The 21,554-nt window shown below is 39.1% G+C and overlaps 2 protein-coding genes across 2 annotated transcripts; one reads left to right on the plus strand and one right to left on the minus strand.

Annotated features, from left to right (window-relative positions):
• Positions 1 to 2,529: 2,529 nt before the first annotated feature.
• sdhdb (succinate dehydrogenase complex, subunit D, integral membrane protein b) lies at positions 2,530 to 16,231 on the minus strand. The gene is made up of 4 exons (XM_088345416.1): positions 16,155 to 16,231; positions 11,218 to 11,328; positions 9,124 to 9,274; positions 2,530 to 3,467 (listed from the first exon to the last, which is right to left on the minus strand). Exons 1-4 carry the CDS (start codon positions 16,219 to 16,221, stop codon positions 3,302 to 3,304), a joined length of 495 nt encoding a protein of 164 aa, XP_088201542.1. The 5' UTR covers positions 16,222 to 16,231; the 3' UTR covers positions 2,530 to 3,301.
• Positions 16,232 to 16,643: 412 nt separating this feature from the next.
• timm8b (translocase of inner mitochondrial membrane 8 homolog B (yeast)) lies at positions 16,644 to 18,026 on the plus strand. Its single transcript, XM_088345475.1, has 2 exons — positions 16,644 to 16,856; positions 17,622 to 18,026. The coding sequence occupies exons 1-2, from the start codon at positions 16,755 to 16,757 to the stop codon at positions 17,787 to 17,789; spliced, it is 270 nt and encodes an 89-aa protein (XP_088201601.1). The 5' UTR covers positions 16,644 to 16,754; the 3' UTR covers positions 17,790 to 18,026.
• Positions 18,027 to 21,554: the final 3,528 nt, after the last annotated feature.

A 21,554-nucleotide genomic window follows, 5' to 3' on the forward strand; every position in this document is an offset into this window, starting at 1 on the left:
TACACTTTTCACACTGGGTTTCTTCCCTTAATATTACTGGTGAAATTGGAACATGGGTTTTGAAAGTCTGTAAAAAGTGACTGAATTTGGCCATTTAACGTGTACACACCCTGTTACACGACTTCCAATTACCCGAAAATAACATGGATCATTTTGAGTCGCCATTGTTGATTACTAACAGTTTCCTTGTCGGCTGCAGTGGCTCAGGAGGTAGAGAGCTCGTCTTGGGATCAAGAGATCGCAGGTTCGATTCCCGGCTCCTCTGTGTTACATGTCGAAGTGTCCTTGGGTAAGACACTGAACCCCTAATATCCCAAATAAGGTAAGGCACTAGCCTTACATGGCTGCTATTGGGAAATGTAAAGCACACTGTAAAGCGCTTTGGGAAGTCTTGACTTGAAAAGCGCTATATACAGGGAGTGCAGAATTATTAGGCAAATGAGTATTTTGACCACATCATCCTCTTTATGCATGTTGTCTTACTCCAAGCTGTATAGGCTCAAAACCCTACTACCAATTAAGCATATCAGGTGATGTGCATCTCTGTAATGTGAAGGGGTGTGGTCTAATGACATCAACACCCTATATCAGGTGTGCATAATTATTAGGCAACTTCCTTTCCTTTGGCAAAATGGGTCAGAAGAGGGACTTGACAGGCTCTGAAAAGTCAAAAATAGTGAGATATCTTGCAGAGGGATGCAGCACTCTTAAAATTGCCAAGCTTCTGAAGCGTGATCATCGAACAATCAAGCGTTACATTCAAAATAGTCAACAGGGTCGCAAGAAGCGTGTAGAAAAACCAAGGCGCGAAATAACTGCCCGTGAACTGAGAAAAGTCAAGCGTACAGCTGCCAAGATGCCACTTGCCACCAGTTTTGCCATATTTCAGAGCTGCAACATCACTGGAGTGCCCAAAAGCACAAGGTGTGCAATACTCAGAGACATGGCCAAGGTAAGAAAGGCTGAAAAACGACCACCACTGAACAAGACATACAAGCTGAAACGTCAAAACTGGGCCAAGAAAAATCTCAAGACGGATTTTTCTAAGGTTTTATGGACTGATGAAATGAGAGTGAGTCTTGATGGGCCAGATGGATGGGCCCGTGGCTGGATCGGTAAAGGGCAGAGAGCTCCAGTCCGCCTCAGACGCCAGCAAGGTGGAGGTGGGGTACTGGTATGGGCTGGTATCATCAAAGATGAGCTTGTGGGGCCTTTTCGGGTTGAGGATGGACTCAAGCTCAACTCCCAGTCCTACTGCCAGTTTCTGGAAGACACCTTCAAGCAGTGGTACAGGAAGAAGTCCGCATCCTTCAAGAAAAACATGATTTTCATGCAGGACAACGCTCCATCACACGCATCCAAGTACTCCACAGCGTGGCTGGCAAGAAAGGGTCTAAAAGAAGAAAAACTAATGACATGGCCTCCTTGTTCACCTGATCTGAACCCCATAGAGAACCTGTGGTCCCTCATCAAATGTGAGATTTACAAGGAGGGAAAACAGTACACCTCTCTGAACAGTGTCTGGGAGGCTGTGGTTGCTGCTGCACGCAATGTTGATCGTGAACAGATCAAAGCACTGACAGAATCCATGGATGGCAGGCTTTTGAGTGTCCTTGCAAAGAAAGGTGGCTATATTGGTCACTGATTTGTTTTTGTTTTGTTTTTGAATGTCAGAAATGTATATTTGTGAATGTTGAGCTGTTATATTGGTTTCCCTGATGAAAATAAATAATTGAAATGGGTATACATTTGTTTTTTGTTAAGTTGCCTAATAATTATGCACAGTAATAGTCACCTGCACACACAGATATCCTCCTAAAATAGCTAAAACTAAAAAAGCCCCACTCCAACTTCCAAAATATTCAGCTTTGATATTATTGAGACTTTTGGGTTCATTAAGAACATGGTTGTTGTTCAATAATAAAATTAATCCTCAAAAATACAACTTGCCTAATAATTCTGCACTCCCTGTAAATGCAGATCATTTCATTTCTCATTTTGGATTTTGAGGGTACCCGTAGCAGCGAGATGGTCGACAATTATGTCAGCTCTGTAGGTTAGGCAACCCAAAATGTTGAGCCATATTAAACAAAATCTTGTTTGAAGCCACAAACAATTAAAAGCCTTATATAAGCCTAATAAGGAAGCAAACGTACATGCGTGCGTGTGAAGAATGTATCGTGTTTGTCCTTCTTACACAAACCATATAACTTTCCATTATCAAGCATTTTTGAAAAAAAAAAAAATCACTAAGTAGTGCCAAAGAGCTGCATGTGGCTCCATAGCTGCTGGTCGCTGAACCCCGTTCAATCTCTCATTTTTCCTCTTGACGGTGCACGTGAATCGTCATCGTGTTATTATTGACTCACTGTGTCTATGAATTGTTTTTATTATCTGGTACTCTTGGCTACCAGAGAGCAAAACGGAAAGGGGCAGCAGCATACATGTGCTCACAGGACAATCACAAGGTCGGTTCGAGAGGAGACAGTAGGAAGGACAACACCAAAAACTGAAGTGAAACCAGGAAAATGAGCCAAATTAGGAAACTTTAATCATATTGGTGTCTTTAAATAAAACCTCCACAGGCACCTGAGAACTGCACACCAATTTCCGAAGACCCGTTTGGGAGCCAAGCCAAAACAGAAAGAGCCAGAATTCCCATCACTACGACTAACCAAGTAAAATTAAGGCTCCACCAGCAAAATTCTTACTCATTCCACCAAAAAGCAGTTTCAAATAAAAAAACTGCTCACCTTTCTTAAAAGATACAATGAAAACATAATTTATTTGTTGAAATGGTCTACAGTAAAGCTTAGACATACAGTAAAGGACAGGCTTTGTTTGATCATGATAAATCCTTCTGACCATTATGAAGTGTCTCAAATGCAACATTAAAATACAAGAACGTAGCACATCATAAATCAGCAAAGCTCGAAAGTTATGTACATGGTGCAATTGAAACCAAACATAGTTGGACATCTTCCAACTGATAGAATCATAGCGGGGAAATAAAAATCGGGATGGGGGAAATAGGGTGCTCTGATGAGTCACTTACATTAGATATAGTGTGAAAATAATCCGACATTATTGCCAAGAGTGAGCTATGACGAGTGTATTCCCACCGAGCAGGTCAGAAATCAGCTCTCAATAATACCGTTGACAGACGTGAGCAGACATGATTAATACGAAGGACAACTGCACACCGGTAAATCACTGGAAATATCGGCTTAGGTGCGTTTATAAGAAATTGACATGAATCCGTGAGGGTCGCTCTTCCGAGCTGGGCAGTTGGCATTCCTGTTCATTTTCTCCAAAGCATGGCGACGGCTTTGCAGATGCCGACATCGTTGTAGTTGAAGTAGCAGAGGCCGGCGAACGTCACCGTGGACAGGAGGAAGAGACCCGCGTTGGCAATCTTGATCTTGGTGTCCCCGTGGACGTAATCCGTCAACACTTGCCCTAAACCCCTATCGGACAGAAAAAGTCTGAGTTTGAACGTTTGATATACAAACGCTCCAAAATGCAAACCCACTACCTCAAAAAGATGTAAAATGCTTACTTTGCATAATGTTGCCTATTTGCACTACTACATATTGCACTAATACGATCCCCTGTAGGTAAACACCCAATATAAATATCTTCTGCTTTTACATGCCCACACTTTCTTGTGTAAATATTTTGTGCTCATATATATCCAAATTCTTTATATCTTTTAGAGTCTATATGTGTAACTGGAGTGCCACGTCCAATTTCGTTATCACAATATGTTCAACTCATTTTGTAACATGGACAATAAAGGTATATTCTCTCCCCCTTTTTCTCCCTACTTACGAAAAACGGTAGATACGAACATTTTTTTCGGGATGTCGAAAAATATCTGGACATTGCTGTAAGTTAGATTTTGTATTGTGTGCACCTTTTTCCGAGTAGAGGACAATGCTGTAGTGCTTCTTTCCACCGCTAGCGGCATGTGGGTCTGTGAGAGCTCACCCAGCATCCAGCCTGAGCTGGCTTCCTCTTCCTAGTTTGTGTGTAAACATTCTATACTGTATATCCAGCGCGCTAAGAACTTTTAAAATTGTATTGTTTAATATCTCGTGCATTCTTTCAATATGGTTGGTGTAAAGTGTAAAGAAGAGGCGAGACGTTTCCTTTGAAATGAGAGTTGAATTAGAAAGCTTGATGCGGTTGAAAAAATGGTTGGATCGCTTTTTCCAGGTTCTTTTATGGTTTAGCTGCGCTTGGACTATCTCGCTGACCTAAAAGCTACACCTGGCCTCCGTATCTCAGCCCTCATCTTGTATGCTACCCCCTTGTCAGGCTGTCAATTAGGGTCGTTTCGATTGCGTTTGAGAGTGACCACATCTCATTTCATTGTGATTGTTAAATAATAATGGGTCCCAAGAAGGTCCGTGATAAGGGTAAGGAAAAAAGGGAGACAGTGACAACAATAATCGAGTCTAAGAAGGAAATAACTGTCAAATATGAAAATTTAGTTCTTGCCGTCAAAGCACAGTATAGTAAAATGTTAACGTTTTATTTTTTATTGCTGGTAAATTTATCTATATAATCTACACATTTAAAAAAATAGTTGGCGTTCGTACATGCCAACCTTTTGACATTAAAATGCAGTCGTTTTCATTGTGCACTCCATTTTTCCACACGAAACCTGATCCCTCTCAACAATATAAAAACCAAACAAACAACAAGTGCTTGATTAAAACTGGTACAGACACTGCCCTACTTACTAACATTGGAGTTGCGAAAAACGGTAGATACGAACATTTTTTTCGGGATTTCGAAAACTATCTGGACATTGCTGTACGTTAGATTTTGTATTGTGTGCAACTTTTTCTGAGTAGAGTACAGTGCTGTAGTGCCTTTTTCCGTCGTGTGGAGTGGTGAGCCATCACCCAGCATCCTCTCCCTAGTTCGTGTGTAAACATTGTACACTGCATCTCCAGCGTGCCAAGAACTTTTACATTTTTACTGTTTAATATCTCGTGCATCCATTCAATATGGTTGGTGTAAAGTGGCGAGCCGTTTCTTTTGAAATGACTTTTTTTCGCCCACTCTGACACAGAGGAGGACCTCTTGAAGCTTCTCTTCCAAAAGTAAGTTAAACTTAACTTTATCTTTACAGAGCCTATTACTTTATGAAATGTTAATACAAAACAACACAGGTTACTTATAGAAGCCTTTAACATATATTATATAAACCATAAACATATATTATAAAAAAAATATAACATTGAACTTACGATCATGTTCATAAGTAGGACAGCGGCTATAGAGGCAAACTTTTACCGAAATGAAACTCGAATGTGATAATTGGAAACGTTTATTCACACACAAAGACTTACGTCTTACTTCAAAATAAATCTAATCAAAATAATTTGTAAAGCAGTCCTAGACTAAAATACAAGTCTCGAATCAAGACAGTCTAATTCTGTTTCAAATTGAAAAGGCTGCAGTTTTTTTGGTTTTTAAAGATCAGTCGGCATTTTTAGGGTGAGAAAAGAGGTAGGATAATGCGTAAAATCGGTAGCGTTGGTGAGTATGTACGTTTTATTAATATTTTGGGTGCATATTTCTTTTGGGTGTGAGGCTAATTGAAAGCAATTTTAAGTGCTTGGCTTATATGAGAGTATATACAGTAAATGGGTGCCGGCCTTCGGCAAGGAAGTCAATACCAGTTTTTGGTGTTGATACTATCCGTAAATAGAATGACAATAATAGTTTTAGACAAAGAAGAGAGCAACACTAGTTTAACACTCGAATTTCAACAAAACTTGTCACTAGATGCAGACATTGCAAAAATTATGAAAAATGCTAACACAGAATGGTGTTTATTTTGGTGGAGGTGCATTTAACGCTTTAAAAAAATGGGGTGGATTCACCTTTCATAGTGGCGCTACACTACACACATTCTTTTTAACGTTAAACTACAATATTTGTCTCAATATCAAGCATAGACAATGAATACAATTGATGCCGTGGCTAATGGTCTATGCTCAATCATTTGGACCAGCTTCATTGGCTTCATTCATTGCCAACATTCTTTGGAGCTTGAATCTTTTTAATCCTATCAAGCGCGGTCTCCATGTGAGGAACTTCTTAGCCTTTATTTTACACCTCGTTGCACCTTTGCCGCCACCAAAATGACACCAGGATATTTGTCTCACTAGTTGTGGTCAAAGAGGACGCAACCCGACCTTCTTAAGATATCCACCTGGCCTGCGGGCCTTAGCTCAGGGGGATTTATCACCACTCGTGACTGGGATTTGTGGCCTGCGCCTGCCAGGCTGTCTAGTGCTTGCTCTAACTGATGGACCAGCGCATTTTTCGGACACTAAGCTCAAGGGACCTTTGCCGCTCTGCAACCAGACGGAACTAATCAGGGCTAGGCGGTTTTTTGCAAACAGCTGGATTGTAGCAGTCCGACGCCCTTTTTTCTAGGTTTGGAGTAGCCTCTGCCACGAAAGCCCTTAGGTTGAGTTAAGTGTTTTGTCATTTCTTGATTAAACAAAGACTTGGACTAAGAGTGGAGATACTGCACAGAAGTGCCGCAACGATTTGTAGTCATTGTTGACAAAAATTGATATGAATTCCATTATTGACTGTTGTCCCCTGACAGAGTGAGGCATCTTATGTGATTATAATCCCTGCTGACCATGGAGGGAGATAAAGCGCTTGTCTTGGGATCAAGAGATCACAGTTCGAATCCCGGCTCCTCCGTGTTACATGTCGAAGTGTCCTTGGGTAAGACACTGAACCCCAAATACCCCCAATAAGCAGGTTAGTGCCTTACATGGCTGCACGGCCGCTATTGGGAAATGTGAAGCACACTGTAAAGCGCTTTGGGAAGTCTTGACTTGAAAAGCGGTATATAAATGCAGATCATTTCATTTCATGTCAACATCAAGTACGCATACCAAAACTTCCAGATTTTGGGACATTTTAGCTTGAATACGGTGAATAAAAAGTCCACCCGAAAAGCAGACCATGCAGTGACTCTGTGACTCAGTAACATTTAAAGAGAAAGCACGTCAGTAGAAAAAAACTGTTTCAGATTTAAGTAACATTCAAGCCAATACGGTTTCAATGACCTGCACTGTAGATTTGTTATGCATATATGTTAATATATGAATTGTCTGTGTTCACTGCGACTGTTCTTTTTAAACATACTCAGAATAATATGGCTGGCCAGATTAAACCATCCTATGTTGAACATGCGGGGGTAACAGGGATTTAAAAAAAAAGTTATTTATTGGCCTGTTAATAAAAAAAGGACAGATGTTCATCTATGGATTTAAGTCCCTACAGACTGACGACTGTGCTTAATTGGTTTCAGGTATAGCATTTTTATTCAATTTATGGACGAATCCGCAGTATGCTCAATAAATTGAACCCATTTTCTTGTGTTTAGTATCCTTCGCCACGTAATTAAATCAACTTCATGCTTAAATTAAGAAAAAAATGAATACTTATCCAATATTCTATTAATCATGTCAATAGTCCGTAACTAGTTGACAATTCAAATCGTCAATACATGCAGCCCTACTGTTCAGAGGAAATTTCTTCGAGCAGGTACAAGTTGGGTGCACAATTTTCACTCGAACGTTGTTCATCAAGTAAGAGTTCCAGATCCCAATTCAACTGTTAACTAAGTACAATGCAGTGTGGACACGGTTGAACAACCTCCTTTCTCCTTAATTTTCTGAATAGTGTTTTATTTTATTCCTACTTAAACTTCTGGTCAATTTTGTTGGACCTGGACAAGGCAAATGTTGTCCACAGCTTTGCAAAGCATGCTGGAACATGATCCAGTCCAAATGTCTTGCCTGCAATTAAAGGTCAAGGCCAAAACAAGGTATCCTGTAGCAGTTCTCAAATACCTTTTTGTTGATGGATCTGTTAGTATCGTAGATGCGGGATGTTGTTTATTCCGCTCGGCCACTAACAGTATTCATAATGGGTCTTCAATTGTAACTAGTTATAAATCTGCCGGCAAATAAATGACACTCCTTTAGAATTGTTTTGTAGTTATTCAAGAAATACAGTCAAACACCGACTCTAAGGTATAATTAATGCAATCTATCAATGTATTAGAGCAGTGTTTTTCAACCTTTTTCTGACACAAGGCACACTTATTTTCATGAAAAAAAATTGAGGCACACCGTCTGTAGAAAATATTTAAAGATGGATTGCCAGTACAAGTTTCATGTTGTTGTTTTTTTTCTTATATGATCATGTTGACAAAATGACAGTATAAAGTATAGGTATAAGCACTTTGGTACACTGAAAGGACTGTGGTAAAGGGCTGTGTAAATAAAATACTGTACAGATAACATCAACAATTTTATCATCATTTGTGGTCACCGTGGGTCAGGAGGTAAACCAATTTATTCATTCTGGTTCATGATTTTGCTGTGATTTGGGATTGTATTTTATATTTTTTTAATTTAATTATACGTTTTATCTATTTTCAAGTTTAGTTATATTTTATGCAGTTTTCCTCATGTTGAGGTTTTTGATTTTTTTCCTTGCCCTCGTGTACGTTTTAGATCAGGGAATGGTGTAATAAGAGTCTGTAGTTTGCAATAATCTGTGGTCTGTGCAGCCCTTGTGATTAAGGGCTATATAAATAAAAATGACTTGACTTTTTTTTAGAAAACAAACTAAAAATGAGTAAAAAGGATTTTTTAGGAATACAAAACATGATTTAATACATTCTAACCTTTTTCAATCTTTTTGGGAAGATTATCAAGATATTTAAAAATCGTTATTTTCTGTTGGTTAATACATATTTGTACCTGTTCTGTCTCATGTTCAGAGAATTACTTTATAAAAAGAGAGAAAGTAAATGCTGCCACCTACCAGTGTGGATGAACGTTACAGTTGGATGATTAATTGCAAAAAGCTATGTTTTATTTAAATACTAATAAAACAAGAATAAAATAATAAAATTGGACAATTTCCTGTGGCACACTAGAAAAGGTCTCACGGCACACTAGTGTGCCCCGACACACTAGTTGAAAAACACTGCATTAGAGTACAAGATGATATATTTGCTGTGGGTTAATATCAGAATAATTGGATTGACAACTCCGTGCATCTTACCAGTGTCCATGTAGGGTGAGCGCCGCAGCCAAAGAGTAATCTATAGCAGGGACCGGGTGGAAATAGGCAACGGGTGCCATGGCCAGAAGGAGGATGCTCAACACTCGCTCGGCTGTCCAATGCAGAGAGGCGGCTTTGGAGCCGGAGCTCGCTTTAAATGATGAGAAATGGGCAGTGCTTTTAGAGACAAAATGGATGGAAAACGAACTGAGAAGATTAAAATAAAGTCCTTCAATGGCGATATTGTGGCATTTATGATATTGTGCTATTTTTTTTCTTAGGGGTCGGGGGCTATTTACTGTACTGTTTCTCGGACTATAAGGTGCCCCCTGATTATAAGGCGGAGCTTCAAAATAACACCCAAGTGAAAGACTTGTTTTCATGTATAAGGCACACCGAATTATAAGGCGCATGAAATTGAACTACAGTTAGGGCAAGGTTTGCATTTGAAAAACAAAACCTCCAAAATAAACATATTTCGTTTAAACAAATATCAGTGAATCTAATTTCACAACTAAGATGAATTGATTATTCCATAATTGGGTAACGTATATTGAAGCACTTAGTTGTTATAATGCATTACTGATTTTATTTACCGTATTTCCGTGTCTATATTCTTAAACTTTTTTGGGCAAATTTAAGGTTTTTGTGTGCGCCGTATAATCCAGAAAATATGATAAATGCTTAATATTTTTCCCAATTGAGAAGTTCATCATACACATAGTGGATATCTGGATTTGTTTCATTTGTTATTTCAGAGAAAAACAAATTTTGTCCGTCCAAACGAAAGATCCAAAAATCAACAATTTTCCCTAAATTTAACTCATTAAACTTGTTAGTCAAAACTTAATATCATCAATTAAGACTATTCTTTTTTTAATTATGATATAGAAGTTTCCAGTTCATTCAAGAAGCCCCGTTGTACAACACAGTAATTCGTCTTTGTCAGTTCCAAATTTAGCATTATACTCTTTGTAAAAATGTGATAAACAAGTATGACTCCATGACAGCCATGTTAGCAGGGGGTCTTCCCCACAAAAGGTAATTTTTAATGGAAATATTTTTAAAATTAAATGAAATGATCTGCATTTATATAGCGCTTTTCAAGTCAAGACTACACAAAGCGCTTTACAGTGTGCTTCACATTTCCCAATAGCGGCCGTGCAGCCATGTAAGGCGCTAACCTGCTTATTGGTGGTATTCGGGGTTCAGTGTCTTACCCAAGGACACTTCGACATGTAACACGGAGGAGCCGGGATTCGAACTGTGATCTCTTGATCCCAAGACGAGAACTCTACCTCCTAAGCCACTGCCGCCCCGTGCAGTATTATGTAATGCACCTAGAATTCCCACCCACCATTTTGCAGCAATGTTTTGCTTTTTAGCATTTTTTTAAATTTATATGCAACTGAAAAAGGCTAAAAAGCACAAATAAGAATATAAACTATAGAGACTCAAAGTGACCAAACTGCACGATTTTTACTCATTTTCGCCAAACCGTTTGTTTTTGGCTACCTGTAGCAACAAGATGACGGACAATTATGTCACACAGGCTACTAGGGAACATTGTTAGTCGACACTTGCAAAATTCTATATATATTTTGAAAAAGTAATTGGTTGTGGTCTGTTAACATAAATGGGTATGTTTTACACATGAGCGACCAAACCACTTTAGAGCTTGGTGTCCTTCATCCATTCCCACAAAAATATTTTATATTGTGATATTTTGCTAGTTATTTTCTTGTAGTTATTGTGCTCTGTGCAGCCCTTTGAGACTTTTTGTGATAAAGGGATATACAAATAAACATGACTTTTTATTTTTTTCAAATAAATTATGACTTATAGTTTCATATTGAGATTATCTGTTGTTTAATAGATTTGTGAGCTTTAATCATGATGTAGATTAAATTGCCAGGTCGCGTTTTTAAAAATTTCTAGATCATGTTTTGGGGTTTTGAGCTAAGGACGAGAAAATAAATAGTGGAATGTGTCTTTTCTTCGGGCATGGAAAAATTGCTAAAGTTACACAACCAACCAGCTTTCATCGACAAGTCATCCCACTTACATTAGCTGAAAGGAAACTCGTACACTCACCATTCAGAGTTTGGGATGCATGAATCCTTGCTGTGAGCAGATACGTTTGCTCCTGTTGTTTGTGTGGTACAGCCAAGGGCCTTGACAGCAGGGTGCTTTGGTAGAACAGGGCTAAAAAGGAAAAATACGCATTAAAAAATAAAGAACACGATTGAGATTTGTGACTGTTCAGTTCGAAAACAAACAAAACTGTGCTGACACATATTTGTACTCATTAAAGACAACTCTCTCTTTTTCCTGTTTAGGGTTTTTCCCGATGTGGTTCTATTGACTGATTTTGTTCCATTCAAATGCTATACGCGAGGACCGTGATTACTTTGCAGTAAATCAATTCTCCTGCTAGCTAAAAAATACCACTATGTTGTAACTGCTTAGTTATGGCATAATAATTAGGGATGCACCGAAATTAAAATATAGTTTCCAAACCAAATATGCAAAATAAATATACACACACACACACACACACAAAATAAAATTTTCATTTTGCACTGACTTGCTAAAAGGGTACAGTATTAAATAATACATAACTGACAAGCAAATGATTGGGTGGCAATTTAAAGTGATTGATTTTTATCACAGATCATCCTGTACACAGATGACCTACATTAGAATTGCTGACCATTACTTTTAAACTAAAAGCGCAATAAAGATGAAACTAAGATAGTGGAGTTTTGGGGGCATCCCAGTCATCTCTGGGTAGGGGACACACTGAACTGGTTGCCAGCCAATCGCAGGGCACACGGGGGACAGACAACTCACTCGCTCGCTCATTCACACCTAGGGACATTTTGGACCGGCCAATTCACCTAAAATGCATGTTTTTGGAATGTGGGAGAAAACCGGAGTGCGCCGAGGAAAACCCACGCAAGCACGGGGAAAACATACAAACTCCGCACAGGAAGTCTGGAGCTGGATTTGAACCCACGCAGGAGGTTCCCATGACATGAACTGTGCCGCACATGCGCTAACCACTGCACCGCCGTGCTCGGTGGACTTGGGGGTAAGGCGCCCGCCTCGAGACTGAGAGGTTGTGGTTCAAGCTTCGGCAGAGTCATACCTAAGACTTGAACATTGGTACCCGTTGCCTCCCTGCTTGGCGTTCAGCATTAGGGGTTGGTACTGGGGGGGATTTGGTCACCTAATGACTTCCAACACCTCAGTTGGGTTGAGCGAGGGGGCTGGGAATCCCCTCCTCTAAATCAATCTCCCAAAAAAAGAGTCAGAAATGACTCTAGCCACATCCCACTAGGGGGATATGGCTGTGGTATATATATATATATATAGGTATCACTATGAATAACTTAAAAAGGGGGAAATAAAGCAAAATTAACACTTTAAACATTAACACTGGACAAAACAGGAAACAAATTAAAATATTTAGTCTACAATTTTAACATATTAAAAGTCAAAAGCATAGAATCCTAAAAAAGGCTTTTTGGCCAACCTCAAGGGAAAAAATAGCGCCTTGAAGGGAACTGACTCTTGATTAGTGGGTATCCAGCTCATCCACTTCCAAGAGCCTGCTAATAGAGCCATTTTGTTCACAAACGACAAGTTGGTTGCTGCTGCATTCACCAATAACAACATATAGGGCTAACATTTTTCGCGACACGGCCCTCATGCCTTTTCTTTCGGCGCCTTACCAAATACTGTATTCGTAGTTGCTAGCCAACTTCATGGTAGTCTCTAATTTGAATGGTGTTATGATCCGAAAATACGTGAGGTAAACAACTTGGAGGACAGAGGAAAACCGTGCTGCTGAAGACAGCTTCAGGTATGCAAGGGCACTTTGCTGTTGGCTTTCTGCAGCCCAAGGCGTCAATGGCAAATGCCTCACGCAGATGGCTTCAGGTGTGTGGGAGACTTAAGAAGTGGCTTGCTTCTTCTATAGTTGAAGCCCAACCAATTGACTTTGGGAATGAATGGAATGACACACACACAAAGTAAGTATTAATAAATTGAAATAGCTCAACTGTAGTAAGTTAGCTCTGTCGTAAAAAATGCTTTTGTGTTTGTTCTCTTTTTTTCAGTGCACTCATTTAATAAAGGAGTATCATCAAAGGCAGCACAGCGGCGCAGTGGTAAGCGCGTGCCCGGCAGAGTTCTGAGGTCATGAGATCGAACCTCCTGTGTTGATTTTGCATGTTCTTCCCGTGCTTGTGTGAGTTTCCTCTGAGCACTCCGGCTACCTCCCATATTCCAAAAACATGCATGTCAGGTTAATTGGCCGGTCCAAATTGTCCCTAAGTGTGAATGAGCGAGCAAATTGTCTGTCCCTGTGTGCCATGCGATTGGCTGGCAACCAGTTCCGGGTGTCCCCTGCCCACTGCCCAGAGATGGCTGGGATGGGCTCCAGCACCACCGCGACCCTACTGAGGATAGGCGGTGCAGATAATGATTGGATGGATCGAGTATTATCAATCATCTTTACGATGCCAAGTCAACCCAACAACTTGCCTTTTCGACACAATTCCCACATCGCTTTTAACAACATTTTATGGATTTTTTTGAGGAACACATTTTAAGAATAGTCAATTGCTCTCTCTAGCCGGGCGTTATCCCTGCCGCCTTTAGAACGCCGGTGGTGAGAGCCCCATTTGAAAAGCATTTTTAATAATCATCGTCCAGTGTCCAACCTATCATTTTTGAGCAAAGTTTTAGAAAAAGTGGTTTTCGTTTCGCTGAATTCTTTGGTAGAAGGAAACAGAATTTTAGAGAAGTTTCAGTCTGGTTTTAGGATCAACCACAGTAGACTGCCATTTTAAAGATTTTAAATGATATCAGGTATAACATGGACTTTAATAAACTTTCAGTTCTGGTGCTACTGGATCTCAGTGCTGCATTTGACACAGTAGATCACCATATGTTATGAACTAGATTCAGACACCTGGTGGGTATCTCTTGTACCGTTTTGAACTGGTGTCGTCTTTATTCCACAGACCATCATTTCTTAGTAGCTGTGAACTCGTGAAATTACATGTGGGGTTCCCCAAGGTTCAATTTTAAGCCCAGTACTTTTTACTCTGAGTCAATTTCCAAAAGTTACGCTGACGACACCCAGCTGTACATTGCCATATCCCCTGATGACCTATAGATACGCTTTAAAAATGCATTTTAGATATCAAGTCATGGATGGCAGAGAACTTCCTACAGCTCAACCAGGACAAAACAAAGGTCTTAGTCATCAGCTCTGAAGTCAGAGATAGAAACATTTACCAAAACTACACGATTTTAGAAGTTCAGGTTGCATTAAAAACGTGGGCATTCATTTTTACTTTGAGGTCAATTATTTTCCACATAGTAAAAATACAACCAAAATTGTGTTTTATCGTTACAAGAATATAGCCAGAGTTCGCCCATTTCTCTCTCGGGCAAACACGGAGGTGCTGATGCATGCTTTTATATCTTCACGTTTAGATTTTTGTAATGCCCCGCTCTTTAGTCTTCCTAAAAAGAACATAAAAAAAATAATAATAAATTAAAAAAAAAAAGCAATGCATTGCCCCTTGTGTGTTGTTTAAGAATTAATTTTAAGGTGTTTTTACTACTTTTTAAATGTATTCAGTCATGCGCCACCCACAATGTTGACTATTTTTTGCACTTAATGCATATTGCACTAATATGATCCTAAAACTGTATGCAACATGCGAAATGCCCACATTGCTTGTGTAAATATTGTATAAATTATAACCTTATCTTCTTTGTTACTTTATCTTCTTTTATCCTCACTGTTAAACGTGATACTGGAGTGCCACGCCCAATTTCGCTGTCACAATATGTTCAACCCATTTTGTAACAATGACAATAAAAGGTATATTCTATTATATTCGTCTGATTTATTACATCAACCCTCTCTGTCTCTGACGTCCTCTAGCAGCGGATTGTTCACTGTTCCTAGGGTAAAGACCAAACCCTATGGTGGAGCAGCATTCAGCCACCTTGGTCCTCACCTATGGAACGGTCTGCTGGAGGGCAACAGGTCTGTGAGGACCCTTGATATTTTTAAGATGAGGCACAAGGCACAGTTTTTGTATAATGCCTAAAAACTGATCTTTTTTTTTTTTTAAATTCAGCTTTGATTTGTTTAACTTTTAATCTTTTACTCCATAATTTTGTTTTGTTTTTTCTGCAGTTGTTTTTAAATATATTTTATATTTCAGTGTTTGGAGCCCAGATTGGTGTGGTTCAACGACTGAAATCCCGAGGCCATCTGCTGCCATCCCTTATCAGTGTGGATAACCCTCCATCAAGTACCTTTCCTCACATGGTTAGTCTGTGCCTCTTCATAATCACATTTAATTGAAATTACTTTTTATTTCTACTGTATTTTGAGCGTTGCGTGTGTCTGTATTACGTCTTTTGGGTTGTTGGGTGGGGATAAAGGAGGGGACTTTATAGTCTTATTGTACACTGATTTTAATACAGTACTTTAAATTCGTAAACTGAAAAGTGCTTTACAAATACGTTTAATTATATCCACTGGTGTCATCCAAACTTCTATAAGGGGCTTTTGGGCGTAAATACTTTCCTGGGAACATTTAATTGTATTAAGTAATCCAAGCCCAGTTGATAGAGTATTGACAAGTTAAGAGAAGGACTATGTTAATGACTTCGTTTGATCTCACTTGGTATATTTACAATCGTATTGCGCCGACATAATCGGCATCCCAGTCTTACTCCGTTGAATTGGTTACGTTCAATTGCTATACTAAAGAATAAACTGAAATCGAGATGTATTCACAGTATATTCAATAAACCTGCTTGGCTAAAGTCATTAACGTGAGAACACTGATTTATGTGTAGTCTTCCGCAACACAGACACTGAAACTGTATTAATCCTCAGCAACCATAAAACAGCATACATTCCAGAAGATCAGCTCGAATACATAAAGGATTAAAACGATCATAGCAGTCGAAAAGCGTGCAAGACTTCTTACGTTTGATTCCTCTGCGACAAACCGAACTTAACCGAACAATCGCCGCCATGATGATCACCAAGGGCATCTGAGGTAACCCGGAAGTTATTTTTGAAGTATCCTGTTACAAAGATCTTAGATGTGAGACGAGCGAAAATTTACTGAACGTTTTGCTCATACATAACATTGTTCATAAACATAAAAGAAAATATTTTACATTTTTGTAAATGGATTTTGAATTACATTTTTGTAAATCCAGCTGTTTTTGATGTGTCAATTTTTCTTCAAAATATTCTGAAATGTTGAGGTGCTTTCTGGCCTGGTACTCTCCGGAAACAGTGCGTACTCTTTGTAAACCGTGACTCTTTCATCATTATAAATGTAATGATTTTTAAATTTGAATTACTTGGATTGGATATTAATTACAACATGCCGAAAGAATGTTTAATGATGAAAACAAAAAACAAAAATAAAATACTTTCAGGTATGATTACGGCTTCATGACTTGTAAATATGCAGTTTTGCGCATGCGCAACACGCTCCACGGAAGGTCACTGCTGACGGTTACTCAAATCCGTCCATTTAAAAAACTGTTTTATTAACTTCAATTTAACAAACCTAATGGCCGACTTTGACAATCTCAGCGTGTCGGAAAAAGCAGAAGCCACAGAGCTTCAGCGATTGATCGCCATTGAACAGCAGAAGGCTCAGTTCCAGGCCCAGGTTTGTACCTCAACGTGGAGTTGTACAGTCTTGGAATGAATGGTAAATCATAGACTAAGATCACATATTATGTATATGTATAAACATAAAATAAATCGAATAAAATGACGATTTGTGCTTTGATTATGTTCAAAACCCTCTGCCATAGCGGATTTATTTTTTATACGATTTAAACTGACTAAATTGTGAATCGTTTGTTCCGTCTTGTAAATTTAAATAACTGAAAAATATCACTTTTAATTATTTAAAGTATAAAACATCACGTTTATTTATCTTGTTATACAATACCGTCACTACATATGAGTTATGTGTTTACAAAATTACAACGTCTTTAAATCAAGTCATGTTTATTTGTGACGCCCTTAATAAATAGGAGTTTTGGAGGGCTGCACAGACCACATATGCAAACTACAGACTATTATTACACCGTCCCCTGGTCTAAAACCTACATGGGGGCCAGGAAAAACTTAAAAACCCTCAACATGAGTGAAAGGAATAAACCTTGAGAAGACTTGCATGTCTTTGGAATGTGGGAGGAAACCAGAGTGCCCGGAAGAAACCCATGCAGGCACGGGGCGAACATGCAAACTCCACACAGGAGGTTCAATCTCATGACCTTAGAACTGTACTGCACACGCGCTAACCACCGCACCGCCGTGCTGTCCTCCAGCTAAAATCATGGCTACTAATCACTCTACTTTTAATGATTGAAATGTATATACTTTGGTCATGATACCAATTTCCTATGGTATCTGCTTATTTTAGGTGCACAACTTCACAGATGTTTGTTGGGACAAGTGTGTGGACAGTCCAGGATCCAAGTTGGATTATCGGACGGAGACTTGCCTCGTGAGCTGCGTGGATCGCTTCATTGACACCACCTTGAACATCACCAACCGCTTCACTCAGATGGTGCAGAAAGGCACGCATTGAGAGATGGACTACATACAGTACACTTTTAGCTGACTATTAACATATATGTTCATTGTACACTGTTTATTACCCCTAACACATTTAGGGATGTGAAGAATGACAAGTTTGTGATCTGCAGTCAGCTCTGTGAGAGTTTCATGTTTGAATGGAGTTGTCTTTTATTTTCTGCATGAGTTAACTTTCTGTATTTGGAAGAGAGTAGATTGAGTCAGGATTAAAAAAAAGAATCCTTATAAATGTTTTTGCAATTTTCTATCCTACCACACTTTAAATGCTAAAATGTCTGATTATATTAACGGAATTCCATTCCATCCGTTATCTGCACGGCTTATCCTCAGTAGGGTCGCAGGGATGCTGAAGCCCATCCCAGCTATCTTTGGGCAGTGGGCAGGGGACAGCCTGAACTGGTCGCCAGCCAGTCGCAGGGCGCACAGAGACAGACAACTCATTTATACCTAGGGACAATTCAGACCGGCCAATTAACCTGACATGCATGTTTTTGGAATGTGGGAGGATACCAGAGCGCCCGGAGGAAACCCACGCAAGCATGGGGAGAACATGCAAACTCCACAAAGGAGGTTCAATCTAATGACCTCAGAACTGTGCCGCACACGCGCTAACCACTGCACCGCCCTTAACGGAACTCATTGTGTAATATTAAAAGAATTAGGATTTTCTTTATTCTCTTTGATAACAATGGAGAAAACATTGTTTTTAATTAGATTAAACATGACACAACCCAAGTTTAGTCATATTTTGAATATGTGGAATGACATTGAGCTCAGTGAAAAAATAACACCCACATTTCTAACACATTTTGAAGGTCTAAAATCTTTTAGTTTTGGTGAAGGTTTCTCTTGATTTTCTGGACTGATGACTAAGCCGTAGGAAGTTTTTATGCCATTCATGACTCAATATCGAGAATGAATTCTAAAATGGTACCTTATGTAATAAGGGGACACAGCAATGTACAGATGGGTGGCACCTGCATAACTATGGAAACTGACACTGTGTCTCCTGAGGACAACCCCAAGGGGAAGCATATACAGACTAATTAACAAGTACTGGGCCTAAAATTGAACCCTGGGGAACTCCACATTTTACCTCACGAGTTTTGGAGGAACATTGATAACAATGTCGAGAACATTGTTTACAAGGAGATTAGACATGGCACTCCAGGATATATACGTAATAACAACTTAAAAGAGAAAATATTAATAAAGGGATAATGCTAACCCAGGATAAACAGGCAAATGTATTTACAAGGTCGTGGTTGGAGACTGGCGTAAGTTGTAGGTGTATCATAACAATAGTAAAAAGGGAATTAAGAAAAAAAATAGCTGCTGAGCCATTGGCCGGTGCACTCGTGTATGCCGCCATCTTGTTACAACCGCATAGTTACCAAAGCTACCAATAGTTATGTGTTAAGTTTTTGGAACACTGCTTACATAAAGGCATGCAAACAAAAAACGAACTACATGTACCTAGCAAAAGGCATTCACCAGGCACTTTGCAACACTGAAGTATCAAATCACAATTGAGTAATCAATTTCTGCTCTTAAATGAATGCAAAATAAAACTTTGTTTCGAATGTATGGTCTTACTAGTAACTGTAGACATTTTATTCCATCATTTTAGAATCATTTAAAAGGCTGTTCTAATTGAGTAACTGCACACCCGAGAGCAGTGGTTTCAAACTCATTTGAGCCGGGCGTCACATGCTAGAAATGAAAAAATGGGGGCCCAACCAGTAGGTTTAAGAGAAAGAGAAATTCAGAGAGAGGGAGAAAAAGACAGAGAAGGAAATAGAGTGATAACAAAGGACAGTGACCAAGGTTGACAGTACGAAAGAGAAGGTAAGACAGGAAAAGGGAGAAAGTGAGAGGGAAAAAGAGCACAATAGAGAGAGAGGGGGGGGGGGGGGGGGGGTTTAGAAAGACAGAAAAAGAAAGAAAGAAAACGTGATAAATCGAAAGAGTAAGATGAGAAGAACGCAAGAAAAGACAAAGAGAATGGGGAGGAAAAGAGTGAGCATGACAGAGAGATAAAGAAAGGGTGTGATAAAGTCAGAGAAAAAGTAAGAACAAGGATAGAGAGAAAGAAGAATGAGAGAGAGAGACAAATGGAAAAATGGGAGCAAGAGAGAGAGAGAGAGGGTGAGAAAGACAAATAGAAAAAAGGGAAAGATGGAGAGAGAGAAATATTACTACAGTTGCTTTGCGAGTGGTGCCTGGCTTGGCTGACATCAAGTGGACATATTTTACACTCCAGCTCATGTTCCTCTCGCGCTTCTCTCAGTGTCGTCTTGCTGGCCTGATTAAAATCCTTGGTGGGCCTAATTCGGCCCGCGGGCCGCCTCTTTGACACATATGCCCTAGAGTAGCTGTATAAATCTCAACTCAATGTAACCTAATTTATATTGCAGTTTTAAACAACCACTAATGCATACAACGCGCCAAAACAAGTAAAATATGGTCTAAGATTAATTTTCACTTTTACATTTATAACGCGATTAAAAAGTTGCTACTACTAAAATTTCAAATACCCTATTTATTCAAGTATAGTGCGCACCACTAATTTTGGATTAAAAATAGGTGTAAAGTTTTGTTTTGCCGCCTCTTTGACACATATGCCATAGAGTAGCTGTATAAATCTCAACTCAATGTAACCTAATTCATATTGCAGTTTTAAACAACCACTAATGCATACAACGCGCCAAAACAAGTAAAATATGGTCTCAAGTTCTGTATTCAATCATTTTTGTACTCACAACAAAAGTACTTGATAAGTAGATTAAATAAGTATAAAGTAAAAAAACAACGTTGTTTTGACATAAAACCTTTATTTGCAACAATAAATACTAAATGGTTTTGCCAAATACAAATTTCAACTGAAGTCTTTGAGGTACATTGTGCTACGCCAAACGTTTGCTTAGCAATAATGACCACTAGTTGTAAAAATACACAGATTTGCGTTAATGCATGAGAAAAGTTCCAAATTAAAATGACATTGTACATGTCTACTTGAGTACAACTTCACAGTCTTGTCCATCAGGCTATTAATTCAAATCACTCATTTTAACAAATCCGCTTTGTTCTTAAGAAAACTGTACACAATCTGAAACATGTTTATTACTTTGTTCTAAGGTAGAACAATTTACAGAAAATGCTTTATTTAATGTTTATATTCCACAAAAACGTTTTATAACTTGCTGACAGTTTTGGCTGTCACTGCAGTCGTTGTCAGAATATTTGACACGTAAGGAAGTGAAAAGAAAAACACCAAATGTAACCTAAAATAGAAAAGATGAATTTGAACGTGCAAGTTAAAAATGACTCAATTCTCTTGGGTTTTTCGAAAGTAAAAGCACGTGGAAAACACTTAATATTCTAAAAATGTCAAAAGTGATTATTGACGAATTCTAATTAAAATGAAATGCTAAACATACTATTTTTACATATACCGTATTTCCCAGACTCTTGTCATGATTACTGATTAGTATCACCTGTGCCCGCTCAATTGGAGCCAGCCGCTGAGGGCTACCTGATTGGTTCCCTGTCCTTTTTTTAAGCCCAGTCCTTTCACTCTCCGGTTGTTAGTCCGTCAGTGAACCTCTGTTTCTAGAAGGCAAGCATTTTGACTCTGATTCCAGTCGGTCCCACTTTTTGTACCCGTTTTTCTATCCGTCCGTTCCTGATCTTCCGTCCTTGACACCGCCATCTCTCGCTCGGGAAGATCCACTTCCGTAATCGGATCACGATCCGA

Source organism: Urocampus carinirostris, chromosome 10 (assembly GCF_059441175.1).
Source record: "Urocampus carinirostris isolate Australia breed hairy pipefish chromosome 10, RoL_Ucar_1.0, whole genome shotgun sequence".
Taxonomy (NCBI): domain Eukaryota; kingdom Metazoa; phylum Chordata; class Actinopteri; order Syngnathiformes; family Syngnathidae; genus Urocampus; species Urocampus carinirostris.

Bases quoted from the DNA above. Each gene is read 5' to 3' on its own strand.
- sdhdb (XM_088345416.1), bottom strand. From the start codon at position 16,221: ATGCCCTTGGTGATCATCATGGCGGCGATTGTTCGGTTAAGTTCGGTT. The intron at 9,275-11,217 runs GTGAGTGTACGA...CATCATTTAAAG, and splicing joins TGCATCCCAAACTCTGAATG to CGAGCTCCGGCTCCAAAGCC. The intron at 3,468-9,123 runs GTAAGATGCACG...TCTGTCCGATAG, and splicing joins CTCACCCTACATGGACACTG to GGGTTTAGGGCAAGTGTTGA.
- timm8b (XM_088345475.1), top strand. From the start codon at position 16,755: ATGGCCGACTTTGACAATCTCAGCGTGTCGGAAAAAGCAGAAGCCACA. The intron at 16,857-17,621 runs GTTTGTACCTCA...TGCTTATTTTAG, and splicing joins AGGCTCAGTTCCAGGCCCAG to GTGCACAACTTCACAGATGT.